The following is a 19,537-nucleotide window of genomic DNA, read 5'->3' on the forward strand; positions in this document are numbered from 1 at the left end:
GATTTCATTCTGGCCATTTTAAATTCAGCACTGATACTGAAGAGTGTCCACTCAGACAACTCCTCAGACTATACCCTCCCCGGAGGAAGAGATCTTAAACTTCAGAAGTCTCACGGAGAGATCTTCCATATCTTAAAACAGGAGAGAGGCCTCAGCTTGGAATGACGAGGGCCCCTGAGAACCTCTGGAAGTCCCCTGGATGGCTTAGTCCCACACCTTAGAGCAAGTAGGTTACACAGTAATCGATACAGAGAAGCAGAGGATATAGGGGAAATGTAACACGCTTACCCGTGGTCCTGGAATTCCAGGTTCTCCTTTTTCTCCAGAGCCTTGAATTCCCTTTGAAAAAAGAACAAATGAGGCATGTCAGCATTTTTAATGGTAACTTCATTTTTTGGTGAACGTATCCCTAACCTGAAAATTCCAAGGCCTACAGAACACAAACTACAAAGTGTTCCACAAATTATAGTCCATTTTTTATCGTCCCTTTGAGCAAAATAGTTCAAGGGTATGGTACGTACCGGAATCCCAGGTTCACCTTTTTCACCCTGAGGAAATGAAAAATAAATAGGAGACCATTAATATCATTCAATTAAATTTAACAGTTAACTCTCTCAGTGCTAGTAAGAACTAATAACGGGAAAGGAAGCATTTTCAGTATGTCTTCTCAGCCATTGAGAAGCATTGTGGCTTAATGAAAAGAGCACTTCACTGGGAGACAAGAGACCCGAGTTCTAATCCAGTTCTTCCATTTCCTGCTGGGTGACCCTGGGCAAGTCATTTAACTTCTCTATACTTCAGTTTCCTCATACGTAAAATAGGGATAAAATACCTGTTCTCCTCCCTCCTTAGACCACAAGGCCCTCGTGATACAATGACTGCGTATGATTTGATTGTATGTACATCCATGTGTGTCTGTGTGTTTTAATGGTGTTTGTGAAATGCTTGCTATGTGCCAAGCACTGTACTAAGTGCTGTAGTAGACACAAGCTAATCAGATGAGACATAGTTCATAACCCATATGGGGCTCACAGTCTTAATCCCCATTCTATAGGTGATAATCCCCATTTTACAGGTGAGGTGCATAGTAAGTGCTTAAATAATACAATTATTATTATTATTATTATTATTATTATTAATAAAAAAAATTAAATAAAGTACAAATATGCCTTAAGCAGCCTGGAGAATTGCTGCCAACTACATTTGGAATTGATGGGAAAGAGGCAAAATGGGGAGGTCTGACAGGCACTGAACATTAGGTGTTAGAGACACTGCTTGGAGAAATTCCTGCCAAAGGAGACCAATCAATGGTGTTCATGTGGCTCTCTCAAGAACACTGTACTAAGCGCTTAGGAGAGGAAAATAGAGAAGCAGCGTGGCTTAGTGGAAAAAGCACGGGCTTGAGTGTCAGAGGACGTAGGTTCAAATCCCTGCTCCACTACTTGTCTGCTGTGTGACCTTGGGCAAGCCACTTATCTTCTCTGTGCCTCAGTTACCTCATCTGTAAAATTAGGATTAAGACTTTGAGCCCCACTGAGACAATCTGATTACCTTGTATCTACCCCAGTGCTTAGAACAGTGGTTGGCATATAGTAATTGCTTAACAAATACCCTGATTATTATTATTATTATTATTATTGAGAAGACATAATCCCTGCCCTCAAGGAGCTCACAGTCAAGCTGGGGACACTGATGTTAAAATAAATTACAGATAAGAAGGAATCAGAATAAGGATATGTAGGGGTCAGGGTGGAGTATCTCAAACTGCTTAGGAGATGGGACTGAGTGCTTGGGTGAGGTAGTATGGAGGAAAAATGAGGGGTCGTGAGTATTTGGGGTCCCTAAAATGTTTTCCCAATTTAGAGCACAGATTTTTAAAAAGTAGGACAGCATTCAGAAATATAAACTGGGTTGTTTTCAAATTACCACCTTCTATTCACCCCTCTCTCAGCCCCACAGTTCTATGTATATATCCACAATTTATTTATATTATCTCCTTCTCCCCCTCTTGACTGGAAGCTCACCATGGGCAGGAAATGTGTATTGTTCTGTACTTTCCCAAGCACTTAGTACAGTGTTCTGCACACAGTAAGCGTGCTAATATGATCAATGGATTAATTATCATTGGCCCTTAATATTTGCATTACTTGAGAAACCCACACAGAAGCCTTAAGACAATGGTGTTCCGGACAGTCTCACCTTTTGTACATAAGGAACAAAATTCCCTTTTTCTATCTTGTGAGGTGCTTGTCCTGGTTGTCCTGGAGGTCCGTTGACACCTTGATCACCCTGAGACAAAAACCAGAGGTTAGTATAGAACTCATCGGGAGACATTCCTTGATTAAGCTCCATCTCCCCACGTGACATTCAGAACTTAGCTTTATTCACCCACTTACAAACTCGGGGGCACAGGTCTAACTATGACAGTGCTTTCTAGAAAGATTTCCAAAAGTTAGCTTACCTTGTCACCTTTTGGCCCTTGGAAGCTCAAACCCATCTGTCCCTATTGATCAAAATTAAATCAAAGTTACTACAACAACCAAAATCTCATATGTACGGAGCATGGTAAAAGATAGAAATGGGCCAATACAGGCCAATATAGCCAGAACCATGATCTTTTAACTACTTTATTTTTTAAAAAAGACTTCAAACATTACAGCTAGCTGTTACATAGATTTTCTGGAAAAGAGTTTATTTTAAATGTCATCGAGTGGGGGGCCGGGGTGGGGGGGGAGGGGAAATGGGAAGTGTGAGATATGCCTTGACCGTTATATGACTGCTTACATTTAAGGTCTCATCAATTTCCAGATTCAGTAGGTCTGTGGCATTGGAAAAGGAAAAAGAAAGAGAGATAGAAACTCGGAAGAATCAGTATAGCAAAGCATAAGTACAACTTAAGTGGAAAGCACCACATCTTATGAAATGGCTTCCAGAAATCACTGAACAAATGGACAATAGAGGATCAGAATCAGTCCTCAAGGTTTTGATAAATATTTTCTGTGATTCATGGCTAAGAGGACTGCCTTCTCTCCGCCAATCTCTCCTCAAATTCCCGTTTCCTTCACATCACCACCTCTTTCCTTCTCCAGACAATAAGCTCCTTGTGGGCATGGAACATGTTGATGAACCCTGTTGTATTATACTTTCCCAAGTGCTGAGTATAGTGCTCTGTACACAGTAAGCTCATAATAAATATGATTGACTTTTTTCCTGTAACTCCCTGATTTTTGCCTGCACCGCTTTGGGATCCTGTTCCTGGCATTCATTCATTCATTCATTCAGTCAGTCAGTCAGTCAGTCATATTTATTGAGTGCTTACCGTGTGCAGACCACTGTTCTAAGAGCTTGGGAAAGGACAATACAGCAATAAAGAGAATGTGAAATCTAGCAGATAGGGAAAAAGACTACAACTCCTTGAGCTGTGGGCAGGGAACAGGTCTCCCATCTCTGTTATACCCTACTTTCCCAAGAAAGTGGAAAGTGGACACAGTAAGTGCTCAAATACCACTGATTAATTGCCTGAGATCCAGACCATCGAGACCAGGAACAGGGCAGGATATGGGGGAACACATCCTTTAGCACTGAGCTTAAATATACATGATTTTCCCTCATGTTTTTTGGGGTTTTTTGCCTTCCCTCTTAATACTCAAAACTTTCAGGCTACAGACAATTTGAGCATTGGTGAAACCATCTTCTACTTGAGTTTTAAGCCATTTGCAGATATGGTATGGACCTTTTTCCTAATTAAATTCCCACTGAAGACAGTTCCCATTTGACCTCACACATATCTAATCAGGGTCTATTCAAAGCGAGATCTGTGACCTGCAAGTTGCCAAATTTGTGTTTCCTGAAGTCATGCTACGTGAGGTTTTACTGTATATAAAACTAGAAAGGGAAAGAATGTTGTTTCTTTCCAAAAATTCTTTGCGTCAATAAACTTCTATGCAATCACATGGGCCTCCAACAGAACCTATTCCTCCATCTTCTTCCTCTGAGTATGGATAAGTTCACGGCAGCATTACCTAGGCGCCCTGAGAAGACTGGAAAACGAGCAAGAGCAAACAAGGGAGAAAGAGACAGAGACAAAGAGAGAGAATCATTACCTTTTCGCCTGGAGGGCCCGGTGGACCAGGAGGACCCTAGGAAAAAAGACATTTTTATTGATTCGGTGTATTTATAAACTGACCATTCGCCATTCATGAAATGCCTTTCACTTGCTCTGTTCTTTTCTCTTTTCCCCAAGTGACCTAGACCAATAAGTTTCCGTGAGGACACAAAGTATATTTCCCTGAGGCATAAATCTGTCCGACTTCAAAATGAAGCCAGAGAAGGCTCAGCTGTAGGGCCTCATCCAGGACTTTTTTTTTTTTTTTTTTTTTTTTTACCTTTGAAGCACTGCTCTGACTGGCCAAAGCAGTCTGCTCTCCTTTGGTTATCTCTTCTTGAGATTTCTTAGGGAGATGAAGGAACTCCATTTAATTTGAGTTAGACTGGCAAACACCCAGGCTTTCTAGGGTTTCGAGTACAGATAAAAAGTTGTCACCACTAGACAATGGGTCTTGGGCTCTTATTCCTTTCAACATGCATTCTTTCATGTCTGGAATGCCTCCAGCTATGCAATACCTAGATCGTTAACAAAGCAGATGACCTTACGCAATAAATACCTGAAATGGCATCACCAGTTTTAATAACTGGACAATCAATTTAGGCTTCTGGAATTCCTTAGAAGGAACAGGCTTTCAACTAACAATCATAATTGACTCCCTATACCCATAGAATGTCCAGATTCATTATAGTGAATGCCGTCCTTGGCCTATGACTCTGAGAACAGAGAATGACCAATCTTATCAGATTTTCCCAAGATAGATTTTTGCAAGAAACCTACATATCCACCTTCATCCACCCCTGATCCAGTTAGTGCTGGTGGGCTTTAACCCTCACATATTGTATCTCCTTGATGTCTTCCCTATGAAGACTTTTCATCGAGATGCACCTCACAGAAGCGGTGTGGTCTAGTAAGAGGAGCACAGGCCTGGGAGCCAGAGGACCTGGGTTCTAATCCCAGTTCCTCCACTTGGCCAATGAGTCACCTTAGACCAGTCACTTAATGTCTCTGTGCCGCAGTGTCCTTGTCTGTAAAATGGGGATTCAGTACCTGGTCTCCCTCCCACTTAGCCTCGCTATTGTCCTACTCCAACCCAGCCCGCACACTTCATTCCTCTAATGCCAACCTTCTCACAGTACCTCAAGCTCATCTATCTCGCTGCCAACCTCTTGCATGAAACTCCCCCCTTCTTCATATCAGACAGATAATTGCTCTTCCGCACTTCAAAGTCTTATTGAAGGTACATCTCCTCCAAGAAGCCTTCCATGACTAAGGCCTCCTCTCCTCTTGGCCCACTCCCTTCTGCATCACCTTGACATGTTCCCTTCATTCATCCGCCCCTCCATCCCCACAGCATATATGTATATATCAGTTATTTATTCATTTATTTACTTATTTATATTAATGTCTGTATACTCCTCTAGACGGTGAGCTCATCGTGGGCAGGAAATGTGTCTGTTTGTTGTTGGACTATATTCTCCCAAACGCGTAGTACAGTGCTTTGCACTCAATAAGCGCTCAATAAATATGATGGAATGACTGACTAGACTGTGAGCCTCAGGTGGGACAGGAGCTGTTTCCGACTTGGTTGGCCTTCTTTCTACCAAGCAAGTACAGTGCTTAGTGCAGAGTAGGCACTTAACAAATGCCACAGATACTAGAATTGAAAGACTTACTGGTGGTCCTAGATATCCCGTAGGGCCAACGGGGCCTCGTTCCCCTGGAAGTCCTGGGGCACCCTGTTGGGGGAAGCAACCAAACAAACAAAAGGTTCAAACTGGAAACACTGATATATATCTTTGTGGACTTGTCTGATAGTGGACACAAAACCTACCATTTGTCCAGGAGAACCAGGAAAGCCTCTTTCGCCTTTCAACAGCATTCCAGGCAGCTGGCCGAGTATTTCACCTGGGTCTCCCTTGGGAAAGGAAAGGCCAAAAACTAAGTTAAAAACTGAGAATCCATGTACTCTGGTGAGCACTTCAGCAGTAGAAGAATCTAAGGACACAGGATTCGGGAGGCAGGGACCTAAATAATTTCATTGACAGTTCAGAGGATCAGCAAACAGCTCTGACTGAACCACTAACTGTGCCATAGTTTCAAATGGCGAACAGCATGGCAGCTTAAAAAGTTCTTCCATGCTCTTTTCAAGCCAAGCTACAAAGGCACATAGGCACGGTGTAGTGGATAGAGCACAGGCCTGAGAATCAGAAGATCGGGGGTTCTAATCCTGGCTCCCCTACTTGTCTCCTGTGTGACACTGGGTAAAGCACTTCACTTTTCTGTGCCTCAGTTACCTCATCTGTGAGACTATGAGCCCCACATGGGACAGAGACTGTGTCCAACTCGATTTGCTTGTATCCACCCCAGTGCTTAGTACCGTGCCTGGCACAGAATAAGAGCTTAACAAATATCATCCGCATCAATCAGTGAATACTGTGACATTCTCTCAATTTGATGTTGGAAGAGATAGATTCCCATTTAAAACCAGATGTCATCAAATGCACTTCCTCCCCACTCCCCCACACAACAGTTTGCTAATAAGAATTGTACCTTAATTCCTGGCATCCCTGGGGGTCCCTAGAAAAGAAAAAATGGAAATTATTTTCTTTTTTAGCCATAATTATCAAGAGCAACTTGAGGAGTGTGCAGAAAGAAGTACAAGAGAGATGAGTTCTCAAATTAAAAACAGAAAGGTGTACATACTGTCTGTCCATGAAATCCTGGTAAACCTGGAGGTCCAGCTGGGCCTCTATCACCCTGGAAAATGAGAAAAACAAGTCTTTTATTTAGCCTTATTTTCTGCTCTGATAGTCCATGCTACCTGTGTATCATTGCCCAGAATACTTTCCCCAGGTATTATCAGTTCCCTTTCCTCACACAAATTTGGCTGTGTAAAATATCTCACTCTGGTTTTTATTCTTTCCTGACAACTACCACCTCTGGGTGACACTCATCTACTATGTGTTAACCTGGGCAGTGTGTGTCTTGGAAGCTAGAAAATGTGACCAGTAGTGTTTTTAACAATTACAAAAGAGGGGGAGAAAAACAAGATATCCTTACTGACTTAGTAATAGCTGCTCATTCTGAAAGTGGCCATTGAAGGGTATATTTCAGAAATCAATTCTAAAATAGAACAGTGGATGCCTACATGTTTCCTTAGAAGCTATATGAAGGACAACTGGAATTCTTCAGGCAGTAAGATTTAAATCATCTGTGTGGACTGAATCTGAGATCCCAAAAGTAAAACGTGGTTGAATTTGAGTCATCTGACCCAGCACTATACTTCGGAGAGTAGAAATCTCTCTCTAACAAACACCCTTCATAAAAACTCGTGGGCAAAGGAAACTAGTTTTGTTGAAAAATCCACATCTCACCTTTGTACCATTGCATCCTGGGATACCAGGGGGGCCAGGGGGGCCATCTTGGCCAGGAATACCCTGCATTGAGGAGAGTGAAGAACAAGTGAACCGAGGAAGGGCCTAATATTCATGTTAAAATCTAAACCCTTTCCACAAAACATGCGAAATGAATATGCATTATGCGTACAGGAATTCCTGGTGTTCCTGGAAAACCTGAGATGCCTGGTGGACCCTGTAAGGAATGAGAATACAAGGGATTATTAAATTGCAAAAATAGCCCCGTCTCCCTTGCCATTCCTCTCACAGAATCAGCAAGCTAGCAAGTCACACATGGGCTAGCAAGTCTGTCCTCATTCACTACTGCACCGTACAAAATGGCCAAACACAGCCCACCAAAATATACACTGGCATTTATAAAGTCAATTTACTTTAGAGAAAACATATAAATACTGTGTGTTGCAACAGTGCTCTCATTCCACAAACCCCCCAACAATTTTTCTTGCCCTGGGAGGGAATGCATTTGATTTTCCTTATCTCTCTATGAATTTTTATTAATGAAAATATCATGAACTACTAAACATTAGCCTACAAGGTTGGGATTGCTTATCACCTCGTCAAAGCCCCAGGGGGGTACCAATTTCCTTTCAATTTAAAGAAAAACTGCTGACTTTCGAGATGAGATTCTTTCCCCCTCTTTTTAACATTTGGCTCTGGACATCTCATGGGTTGGGATGGCTGGGGAGCCTGAAGAAGGAGTTAGAGGGACCCAGTTCATTTTTCAAAATGTCACTTCATTTAAAAAACTGGAGATCCTTTCATTGAGAAATAAAATTGGACCAGTCACAGTGCATACCTAAATAAGTTTCCAAAATACTAACTTTACAGGCTGTGTTCAGAAAATACCTAGGCAAGAGACGAGTCACTATGAGAAAAATCGATCCAAGCTCTTTCATTAACTTTTCACTACATATATCCAACGTATGCTGCAACAGCACAAAGGACTTAAATGCTCCTTTCCCATCTCTTCCTTCGCCATCTTCAAAAAATCTTTGAGTAACCACCATACTCACTCTTGTTCCTTTTGTTCCTGGAAGGCCTGGTTCTCCACTGTCTCCCTGAAAGAAAATGGAATAGGTGAAACCATATTCCCCACAACAACCACTGGAGAAAATGACTGCTGTTCCACATCTTACCTTGTATCCCGGGGGTCCGTGTGGTCCCTCGGGGCCTTGCATTCCAGGGAACCCAATCACGCCTTGTAATCCAGGAAGACCCCGATCTCCCTACAGAGAAAAGGCCAGGCCGAGTCAGTCTTGGGAGGGCTTTAGATTCTAATGGCTGAATGAGAGTTCTCCCACCGCCCCTTCATTTTTATGCATATTTCTCCCAGTGGTGGAAAAGTCTACCAAAATGGAGAGACGCTAGTAAATAGGAATCTCAATCCGACAGTGAATCGTATTTATTGAGCACTTACAGTGTGCACAGCAGTGTATTGAGCCCTTGGGAGAGGACAATATAACAATAAATGGACACATTCGCTGCCCACAGTTTACAGTTTAGAGGGGAAGACAGACAATAATATAAATAAATAAATAAATGACAGATATGTGCATAAGTGCTGTAAGGTTGGTGGGAGGGATGAATAAAGGAAGCAAGTCAGGATGATGCAGAAAGGAGTGGGAGAAGAGGAAAGGAGGGCTTAGTCAATCTTGTTGCACCATTATTCTCCCTTTTGATGACATTAGATAGGTGGAGGCTAGACATACAATTGAGATCCAGGCTCTGACTGCCTGTGTTGTCTGTGGCACTAATAAACAATAGGAGTAGAAAAACAACTTTGTAAAAATTGCTGTATCAGTGAATCAGTCATACTTATTGAATTATTTATTATTTATTTATTAACAAATGCCATTATAAAAAAAGGGCAGGGACTATAAATCTTTATTATCGGTACTACTGAGCAAAATGCTTAATCTGCTTCAGTACTCATAAAAATTAATCAATAATGAACATGAGTCACTGAAAGGTCTCATTTGAAATGCAAGATGACAGTGCTGATGCTGACAGATTAAATCATTTTTTTTTTTTGTTGGTATTTGTTGAGCGCTTACTATGTGCAGAGCACTGTTCTAAGCGCTGGGGTAAACATAGGGGAATCAGGTTGTCCCACGTGGGGCTCACAGTCTTAATCCCCATTTTACAGATGAGGGAACTGAGGCACAGAGAAGTTAAGTGACTTGCCCACAGTCACACAGCTGACAAGTGGCAGAGCTGGGATTCGAACTCATGAGCCCTGACTCCAAAGCCCATGCTCTTTCCACTGCGCCACGCTCCTTCTCTGCACCAAGATTAGAAAGCGATAAGTAGCAGTTAAGTGGAATTACCTACTATAGGAATCCCAGAAGTTAATTAAGACATAGTGGGAAAGAAAATATTTCAAACTTGCTTAGAGTGAGTGGTGAATTTTCTTTGGGTCAAACAAGCCATGACTAGAGCCAGAACTTTAGAGAAGTGCAGGTTTTGTAGAAACCGCACCCTGACTTCTATCTCAAGGAAGATTGTTGGGATAAATTGGAATCCTGCAGTTGAAAAAGCTTCTTCGAACTACTGTCTCAAGGGCTACTTCTTGAAGCATGCGTTACTACACTTGAAATTCAATTTGGCAGTAAATGTTGAATATTTATCCTTAGGCCTTGTGGCAGATGAAGGGCAAAAAATTGATATTTTTTAATACATTCCTCTCCTAAAAAAGATGCAAAGGAAGAAAATGAGGGAGAAGATGTCATCTTAAAGACATGCAAGAGGAAGTCTCAAGCAAAATACCATCACATCTAATTTACATTGTACTTTTTATACAGAAGTTGGATAACTCAGCAAAAACCAACTGTATATAAATGTAAAGTGCTGTTATTGTTACAGTCATGCCCAGGGCAGTATATCAGTTGCCGTTCATCGTAGATAGAGCATGGGCCTGGGAGTCAGAAGGTCGTGGGTTCTAATCTCAGCTCCATCACTTGTCTGCACTGTGTGACCCTGGGCAAGTCGCTTTACTTCTCTGGGCCTCACTTACCCCATCTGTAAAATGGGGTATGAGACTGTGAGCCCCAAGTAGGACAGGGATGGCGTCCATCCCAATTCGCTTGTATCCATCCCAACACTTAGTACAGTGCTCTGTAGAGTCAGAGCTCAATAAATACAATTGAATGATTGATTAGTGTGACTGTGGGCAAGTCACTTAACTTCTCTGTGCCTCAGTTCCCTCATCTGTAAAATGGGGATTAAGACTGTGAGCCCCACGTGGGACAACCTGATTCCCCTATGTCTACCCCAGCGCTTAGAACAGTGCTCGGCACACAGTAAGCGCTTAACAAATACCAACATTATTATTAGTAAATAAATTATGGATATGTATATAAGTGGTGTGGGGCTGAGGGAGGAGTGCAAATCTAGGCTCCTTCTCACAAGGAGCTGATAGTCTAGGGGACTTTACGCATAGATTGTGAGAAGCAACATGGTGTGGTGGATAGAGCATGGGTCTGGGGGTCAGGAGGTCATGGGTTCTAATTCCGACTCCCCCTCTTGTCTGCTGTGTGACCTTAGGCAAGTCACTTCACTTCTCTGGGCCTCAGTTCCCTCATCTGTAAAATGGGGATTAAGACTGTGAGCCCCACATGGGACAGGGACTGTGTCCAACCTGATTTACTTGTATCCACCGCAGTGCTTAGTACAGTGCCTGGCACATAGTAAGCATTTAACGAATACCATAATTATTATTATTATCTAATTCCCTCCTGTGTACTCTTTTCCCAGTGTTTAGTACAGTGTGCTCTGGGTAAAGTAAGCCCTTCATAAATACTAGTACAAATACAACCACCAAAACTGCACACGGAACTCCAGACTTGGGCATAATAAAAGTTTTACAAGGTGGTAAAATTAGGGCTTTTATTTTGTATTTTATACAATTCCTGAAGTTGCCCAGCATTTGTTTATTTTTGTATTTTGGGTTTTTTTTTAAATGATATTTGTTAAGTGCTTACTATGTGTCAAGGACTGTTCTAGGCACTGGGGTAGATAGATCATCAGCTCCTGTAAGCTCACTGTGGGCAATGTGTCTGTGCTAGTGTTGTGTTGTACTCTCCCAAGTGCCTTGTACAGTGCCCTGCACACAGTAAGCGCTCAATACGATTGATCGATGGGGACAGGGTCCCTGACCAACAATGAGATCACAGTCTAAGTAGGAGGGAGAACAGGTACTGATTCCACATTTTGCAGTTGAGGAAACTGAGGCCCAGAGAAGTGACTTGCCTGAGGTTACACCGCAGACAAGTGGCAGAGTCGGGATAATAATGTTGGTATTTGTTAAGCTCTTACTATGTGCAGAGCACTGTTCTAAGCGCTGGGGTAAACACAGGGGAATCAGGTTGTCCCATGTGGGGCTCACAGTCTTAATCCCCATTTTACAGATGAGGGAACTGAGGCACAGAGAAGTTAAGTGACTTGCCCACAGTCACACAGCTGACAAGTGGCAGAGCTAGGATTCGAACTCATGAGCCCTGACTCCAAAGCCCATGCTCTTTCGAACCCAGATCCCCTGGCTCCCAGACCGGTGCTTTATCGACTAGGCCACGCTGCTTCTGTTGGTTGGCTCTACAGGGCCCATTAAAGACGTGAGGTGATTTTTAGCATTTTCATTCCCGTGGTAAAGAAGAGAAAGCTCAGCAAGGGAAGGAGCTGAAATGACTTGCAGAAATTTTCTTAGTGAGTCAGTGTTGGCACCACCAGCAATTTTAATCAGATTTTCTTCTCTCCATCCAGTTGCTTTTCTGGGTCACTAGACCACAGTAATTCCCAGGAGGAGCTCGAATGATTGGCCAACATTAAACCAGACTGAGGCTGCAACCCTTTATGGCCATTTCACAGATGAGAACATCGAGGCCCCGAGAGATTAAGTAACTTACTGCTTATTACTCAGTGAACCAGAAATTCCACCGGGGAATAGAATCCAGGAATCTGGATTCCCAGTCCCAGTTAGAACCAAAGGTTTGTGTTCTTTCCCAGTGGCATTAGACAAGTGAAGCAATTTGTGCCTCCCAAGGGAACTGAAATTAAGTCGCTGCAAGGAAGTGAGGCCTCACTAAAAGGAACGTTTACGTATCTCTCTCCCTTCCAACACATTTTTCCCCCCTTTCAGTTCTCATGTTCGCACAAAGCTCCCATGAATATTCCAATATTTACTGTCTCGTCCAAATTTATCATGGGAACTACAGGATGGGGGACAGACGGGAGAAGGCTTCGGTCAACTGTACAGTAAATTGGCAAGCACCATGTAACTTCTTATTTCCTTTTAGGCTTTAAATCTCAAGTGGTGATGTACAAATTCCAAAAGGATAGACGTGCAGTGTGTGACCCTCTACAGCAGCTATTCCCATTCCAGAACGTGCAGCTGCAAAAGGCAAGAATGCAGTAAATGAATTAGCTTCTTCAAGAGTTCGTCTCACGATGCACCGGAATCGAAGGCGAGAGAACAAACTACTTAGCCATCCTTTTTTCCACCCCCACTGGCTATATGTTAATTGGAAGACAGAAAAACACGTCTACCACACACTTAATGTGGGACTTGTCCGTACATTCCGACTGCACATTATACTTGCACCAAAGACTCTGGAAATGAAGGATATGGCAAACGCTGACCAAAGCGATCTGACGTGACTGCTTTGTACAGTTTCTCATTTTGGCTCTGCGGCTTGTGTAATATATTTATTAGGTGTTTAATAACCAAAACAGACCATCCGTGTGTCATGTGTCACAGGCAACTAATTCAGCCACATCCTTAAATGCTGAATTTCAGATTTAAGGGGGAAAACAGGAACAGTCTTTATAAAGCATGGCTCGTTTCATGCATGTTTCATATAACAACTGCAAATACTTATGAGAAGCAGCATGGCTTAGTGGATAGAGCATGGGCCTGGGACTCAGAAGGATCTGGGTTCTAATCCCAGCTTCACCACTTGTTTGTGTTACCTTGGGCAAGTCACTTGACTTCTCTGGGGCTCAGTTACCTCATCTGTAAAATCAGGATTAAGACTATGTCTAACTTGATTCACTTGTATCTATCACAGAGCATAGAACAGGGCGTGGCACATAGTAAGCGCTTATCAAGTACCGTCGTCATTATTTACTCGGTATGCCCTCTTAGCAGGAAATATTTCTGAAAATCCTGAATCCAAGGGGGGGGTGGGAAGAATGGTATCTGAAAATGAACGATTGCGTTCCTTCCCTCCTGAAGAGCATGTCTTGTGAGCAGCAGTCGTACTGTATCCTCCCAAGTGCTTAGTACAGAGCTCTCCCCTTAATAAGTGCTCAATAAATATGATCAATCGATAACCTGGAAACCAGGACATTGTTATAATAATAATGATGATGGTATCTGTTAAGCGCTTACTACGTGCCAAGCACCGTTCTAAGCCCTGGGGTAGATAAAGGGTAATCAGGTTGTCCCACATGGATCTCAGTTTTAATCCCCATTTTACAGCTGAGTTAACTGAGGCACAGAGAAGTTAAGTGACTTGCCCAAAATTACACAGCTGATAAGTGGCGGAGCCAGGATTAGAACCTCTGACTCCTGAACCTGGGCTCTTTCCACTAAGCCACACTGCTTCTCTACCTGGGGATTATCTGTGGAATGAAGAGTATTTCCTATGTGAACTGGAAAATTTGGATGCAGGAAAACCCTATCTGGGATTTGGAGACCAGAACTCTAGGATCCTCTATCTTGGAAGACTATCCTCACGCGGAGATTTGCAGACTCCGAGGTCTGCAGGATGACTTCCTGGACCCGTGACCTTACTGGGAAAGTTCCGGGGAGGTTTTGGTGGATGTCAGGGGTTCATGGAAAAATTCTGGGACCAGTCTCACAGGAAGTGGCCTTCATGTCATTCCATTAGGCATTACAGCCCAAAGGCTGTGGCGGTCAGAGAGAAAAACAAGGGCCAAGAGACTCTGTGAAAAAAATGGAGAGGGAATATAGTCACATTTATTGCGATGATTTCTTCACTTTCTTTTAGATCTTTAAGATCCACTCAGGCCCTTCCTGGGAAATGAGATGGATACACAGCATACATGGATGGAATTGATTTTTTTTTTTTAAATAAAGTCTAATAGCAAACACTTGGCTTCATTTGAGCATTTTTGCTATGTGGAGACGTTTTCTTACTATCATTTTTCCTGCCATTAGCATTGATTGAAGCTCCTTGAGGACATGGATGTGCCTACTTTCTCTACTGTCCCAAGCATTTAGTACAGTACTCTGAATAAAGTGCTCAAAGTTGCCCAAAGTTATACAGCAGACAGGTGGCAGAGTTGGGATTAGAACCCAGGTCCTTCTGACTCCCAAGCCGGGGCTCTGTCCACTAGGCCACGCTGCTTCTTTCACTCTTAAAGTGTGTAGAAACATTCTGAGATCAGGGATACTCGATGGTGGGAGGTGAAGACTGTGATTACCATGGTGCCCCGAGTGCTTAGCACAGTGCTCCGCACAAAGTGCTTGGTAAATAGAGAAGCAGCATGGCTTAGTGGAAAGAGCCTGGGCTTGAGAGTCAGAGGTTGTGGGTTCTAATCCCAGCTCCACCACTTGTCTGCTGTGTGACCTTGGGCAAGTCACTTCACTTCTCAGAGTTAACTCATCTATAAAAATGGGGATTAAAAAATGTGAGCCCCACATGCAACAACCTGATTACCCTGTATCTACCCCAGTGCTTAGAACAGTGCACAGCACATAGTAAGCACTTAACAAATTCCAACATTATTATTATTACCATTGATTGATTGGTGTAATGAATATCTAGTGCCTGAGTGGTACAGACTCTCCCAAGTGCTTAGTACAGTGCTTTGCACACAGTAAGCGTTCAATAAATACAATTGAATGAATGAATAAATATAAACTCAAGGGCAAAGGCAACACATAAGGGAGAGAGAATAGGGGAAACCAGGGCCTAGGGAAGGCCTCTTAGGAGAGGAGATTTTAGTAGGGTTCCTATTATCTTCATTTTGTATGCAAATTCTTGCCCATCCTCTTCTTAAAAATGGAGTGAAGCAATTCAGCTTCACTCCACTGACAAGCAACTTGGCCTAGTGGATACAGCCCAGGCCTGGGAGTCTGAATCCCAGCTCTGCCACTTGTCTCCCGTGCGGCCTTGGGCACAGAAGTCACTTCACTTCTCTGGGCCTCGGTTATCTCATCTGGAAAATGGGGATTAAGACTTTGAGCCCCGGGTAGGACATGGACTGTGTCCATCCAGATTAACTTGCATCTACCCCAGCGCTTAGTACAGTGCCTGGCACTTGGTAAGTGCTTAACAAATACCTTAAAATAGCTCCGAACAAATAACGCTTAAAAAATAAGAAATACCCGCTATAACAGTGACCTTGTCATAGGCAACTGCAAGTGTTTCCCTGAGTTTGTAAACAGACTCATGTAAATATGGCAACCTAGCAGCTTCTCCACGTTTACTTTGCTTCACTTTGAGAATTACCTGTCAGGCAGGATTTCACTATTACCGTAGCACTCTGAGGCACAAATCCACCAGAGTTCTCTTACCACAAGAGGGAGACTTGAGACCAAACATCTTTCCCCATGGAAGAAAGTTGGGGAAGGGAAAGGAGTCTTCCCGGATCCACCTTTTTTTCTTATGGTATTTATTAAGCACTATGTTTCAAGCACTCATCTAAGCGCTGGGGTAGACAGGAGTTAATCAGGTGCGACACAGCCACCGTCCCACGTGGGGCTCAAAGTCTAAGCAGGAGGGAGGGCAGGCATTTAATCCCCATTTTACATTTGTGGGAACTGAAGCACAGAGAAGTTGAGTTACTTGCCCATGGTCACACAGCAGGGCAGTGGTGGAGCTGGGAAGATAGGGAGGACTATCCTGGCTCGGTGGTTAGAGCCCGGGCCTGGGAGTCAGAAGGTCTTGGCGTCTAATCCCAGCTCCACCACTTGTCTGCTCTGTGGGCAAGTCACTTTGCTTCTCTGTGCCTCAGTTACCTCATCTGTAAAATGGGGGTTGAGCCTGTGAGCCCTACGTAGGACAGGGACTGTATTCAACTCGATCCACCCCAGAACTTAGTACAGCACCTGGCACATAGTAAGCACGTAACACATACAATTATTATTAATAGAACCCAGGTCCTCTGCCTCCCAGACCCATATTATTTCCATTAGGACACACTGCTTCCCCTCTGATTCCCTATGATCCTAGATCTTTGTCTATGATTCTATATATTCAGGGTTTATGCTAATTAGCTGAAGGCTGTGGCCAAAATAAATTCATGCCGAGGTCTAAAGGACATCCAGTTGTTGGAAATCTAGAATTTTAATATAGTTTCAGTAAATGTGTCTAATGGAATACTCTTAAACGACTGGAAAAACACTTCTAACTACAGTGCTTGACACACAGCAAGTGCTTAATATATACAATTATTATTATTGGGTGCTCATCCCCCATCCTCCCTGCCACATGCATCAGCATATCCATAGAGTCACTTTCTTCTACCTCTAATTTATTTCATTGTCTGTTCCCCAGGCGAGACTGTAAAGCCCCCTGAAGGCAGGGATCATGTCTACTAACTACAGTACTCTTCCATGATTGTTTTGTAATCAGGTTTTATTTTCTGCCCTCTTAGAATATCTAACAGTGGTCAGTGGAACTGACAAAAAGCTCTATCTGTTAAAGACCAAATGGTTCCTTTCCCGTGCAGTAAAATTCTTACCCTTTAAAAAGAAAAAAAAAAAGAAGAATGCTTGCATGGAATATGTTCTACATATCTTCATCCCACTTTACATCCACACTATCAAAGAAGGGACAAAAATGTCTTTCAATAAGGCAGCTGGTTTTTTGCCCTGGGGCTGTGCTAGATAAACTGAACTCCAACCGTTTCTAGTGCCAGGTTTTCAGGTAATTTCCGAGCCATTTAACGGTGGCAGTGCCTACTAGCGTGGAATTTGGGGGCCAGAAGCCAGAAAATGTCCATAAATCTGAGGGAGAGGGAAGCTCTTTGTGGGCAGGGAATGTGTCTGGTTATTAGTTATTTTGTACTCTCCCAAGCGCTTAGTACTGTTCTCTGCGTACAGTAAGCGTTCAAAAAATAGGATTGAATGAAATCATGATTTATAAAATTCCTTGGCATGTTCGGCTTTTTTAAAAACCTCCCCAGAGAAGAAAATTGCACAACCACCCTTTTCTACTATCAAACATCCCCTACTGTCAGGAAATTCTTCTTAAATCTGACCTAAATCCCTTCGGTGATAGTTTAAACCCATTTTCCTTTGTTCTGTATCCTGTCCCTAAATGTCTGGCCCAACTTTATCTTCCCTTCCTATATCCTGTTTTTTCGAAAATAAATGAAGCGGTGTCTCCAAAGTCCACCCATAAAATGATCAATTTCCTTCTTGCCACTGTACTGACCCACAACCCAGAAGGAGAAATTTTCTAAAATACCATGGGAGGGGGGAAGCCTCACTTTGACTGTCATGTTGCTAAGGCATGGGCCAAGTCTGCCTGATTTCTTCATCCAATACACCAATTTGCATAGGAGGGGGACTTTATGGTTGTATTAACTGCTTATGGTATGCAGGAGAGTGTACTAAGCACTTGGGAAAGTACAATACGAGTTGATAAAAGTGATTCCTTGCCTTAAGGCAATATTTAATAGTTCACAATCCTTTCAATTTTATAAAAAGCTGTCATTAAGAATATGTATATTTTATAATCATTTTTTTCTTATGGGATTTTTTTATTCCTTGCCAATTCAAAAAATGTTTGAGCTTCTAAATCTGCTCAGGTGCTGAAGATGTTGGTACAGTTAGAAAATATTCATTTGTACACGATGACTTCAGGGTGAGGATGTTAAGGAGTTTGAAGAACGAATGGGTGTGTGAGGAATCTGGGAGTGCGTGAATGCTGGATAAATTCAAGAAATGACGAAATCGGGGTCGTGGGCTGCTTTCTGTCTTATGTTCACCCTGAATCCGGTAAGTATCTAGGAAGATCCTAACAATAACCTTTACTATTAATTCAGTTGGAGAAATTAGGGCAACAAATTTTTTTTTCCCAGTAATTTCATCTATCACAGAAGCTATTTTCAGTAGAGGCAGCAACTAAATATTTGAAAGATTTGCCAAGGGATCCTTTTGGGAAACTGTTTCCAAGAAAGAATGTGGCAAGGGAATTACAACGACAAATGTGATGAAATGTTATAGTTGCTCATTTAAATACATGAAAGGAAATTCAAGAGTTGAGGTTCATTAAAAGTATAAATTTAAATATACATAGGGAAATAAATGCAAGAGTTGAGTTTCACAGCAAAGCATAAATTGACCCACACAGAATAGAGTTAAAGGGTTAATTAGCGACAGAAATATAAAATCCATCATCCCAAATTCCTCAAAAAATCAAGAGTTTTAGGGCAGGCAGGTGCTTCCTGATATTCTGTTTGGCTACTTAAGCCTATGGTCTTAATAATTAATTTTTAAATTTGCTCTTATCTGTAACTTATTGTGGCTTATATTTTCACTCTTTGGCAGATAATGTGCCACTGTTTTATTCTGTACTTCCCAAGCAGTTAGTACAGTGTATTGCACCCAATAAATTAAATAAATACTATTTGTACTACTCCATGTCTATCTTCTCCACTTACATTAGGAATCCCATATGGGCCAAAGACCATATATGAAATGATGATCTTGTGTTTGCCCCCAGTGCTTAGCCCAGGGCTCGATACACAGTGAGTCCTTAATAAATGCCCAAACCAAGTAGCTCTCATCTCAGAAAGTTAAAAATGCTATTTTTTTTTCCTTACAGAAGGGCATTAAAATTACATCTTCACAGGATATTGTATTTAAGATTCCTAATTTTCCTGAGGCTAACAGTGCATTTTTCCAAGAAAAGCACAGAACACTTCTAAGGTAATAAAAATGCATGGTCACTGTATCCCTCCCACTCCATGCCTTTCACAAGTTTATCTGAGTTTGTGGTTAAGATAATGATGTTTAGGCCAAGCAGATAATTTAGCCACT

At 42.4% G+C, this 19,537-nt stretch overlaps 1 protein-coding gene across 1 annotated transcript in view; it reads right to left on the reverse strand.

The window, feature by feature from the left end:
• COL4A1 (collagen type IV alpha 1 chain) overlaps positions 1-19,537 on the reverse strand; it is a 170,706-nt gene that overhangs the window by 66,704 nt on the left and 84,465 nt on the right. The window contains exons 3-15 of the mRNA XM_029048048.2: positions 8,661-8,750; positions 8,538-8,582; positions 7,655-7,699; positions 7,483-7,545; positions 6,812-6,865; positions 6,659-6,685; positions 5,940-6,023; positions 5,782-5,844; positions 4,104-4,139; positions 2,462-2,503; positions 2,200-2,289; positions 522-548; positions 289-339 (exon numbers count right to left, since the gene is read on the reverse strand). Of these exons, the coding sequence (XP_028903881.1) occupies positions 289-339; positions 522-548; positions 2,200-2,289; positions 2,462-2,503; positions 4,104-4,139; positions 5,782-5,844; positions 5,940-6,023; positions 6,659-6,685; positions 6,812-6,865; positions 7,483-7,545; positions 7,655-7,699; positions 8,538-8,582; positions 8,661-8,750 (717 nt within the window). The remainder of the gene's footprint in view (positions 1-288; positions 340-521; positions 549-2,199; positions 2,290-2,461; positions 2,504-4,103; positions 4,140-5,781; positions 5,845-5,939; positions 6,024-6,658; positions 6,686-6,811; positions 6,866-7,482; positions 7,546-7,654; positions 7,700-8,537; positions 8,583-8,660; positions 8,751-19,537) is intronic.

Source organism: Ornithorhynchus anatinus, chromosome 20 (assembly GCF_004115215.2).
Source record: "Ornithorhynchus anatinus isolate Pmale09 chromosome 20, mOrnAna1.pri.v4, whole genome shotgun sequence".
Lineage (NCBI taxonomy): Eukaryota > Metazoa > Chordata > Mammalia > Monotremata > Ornithorhynchidae > Ornithorhynchus > Ornithorhynchus anatinus.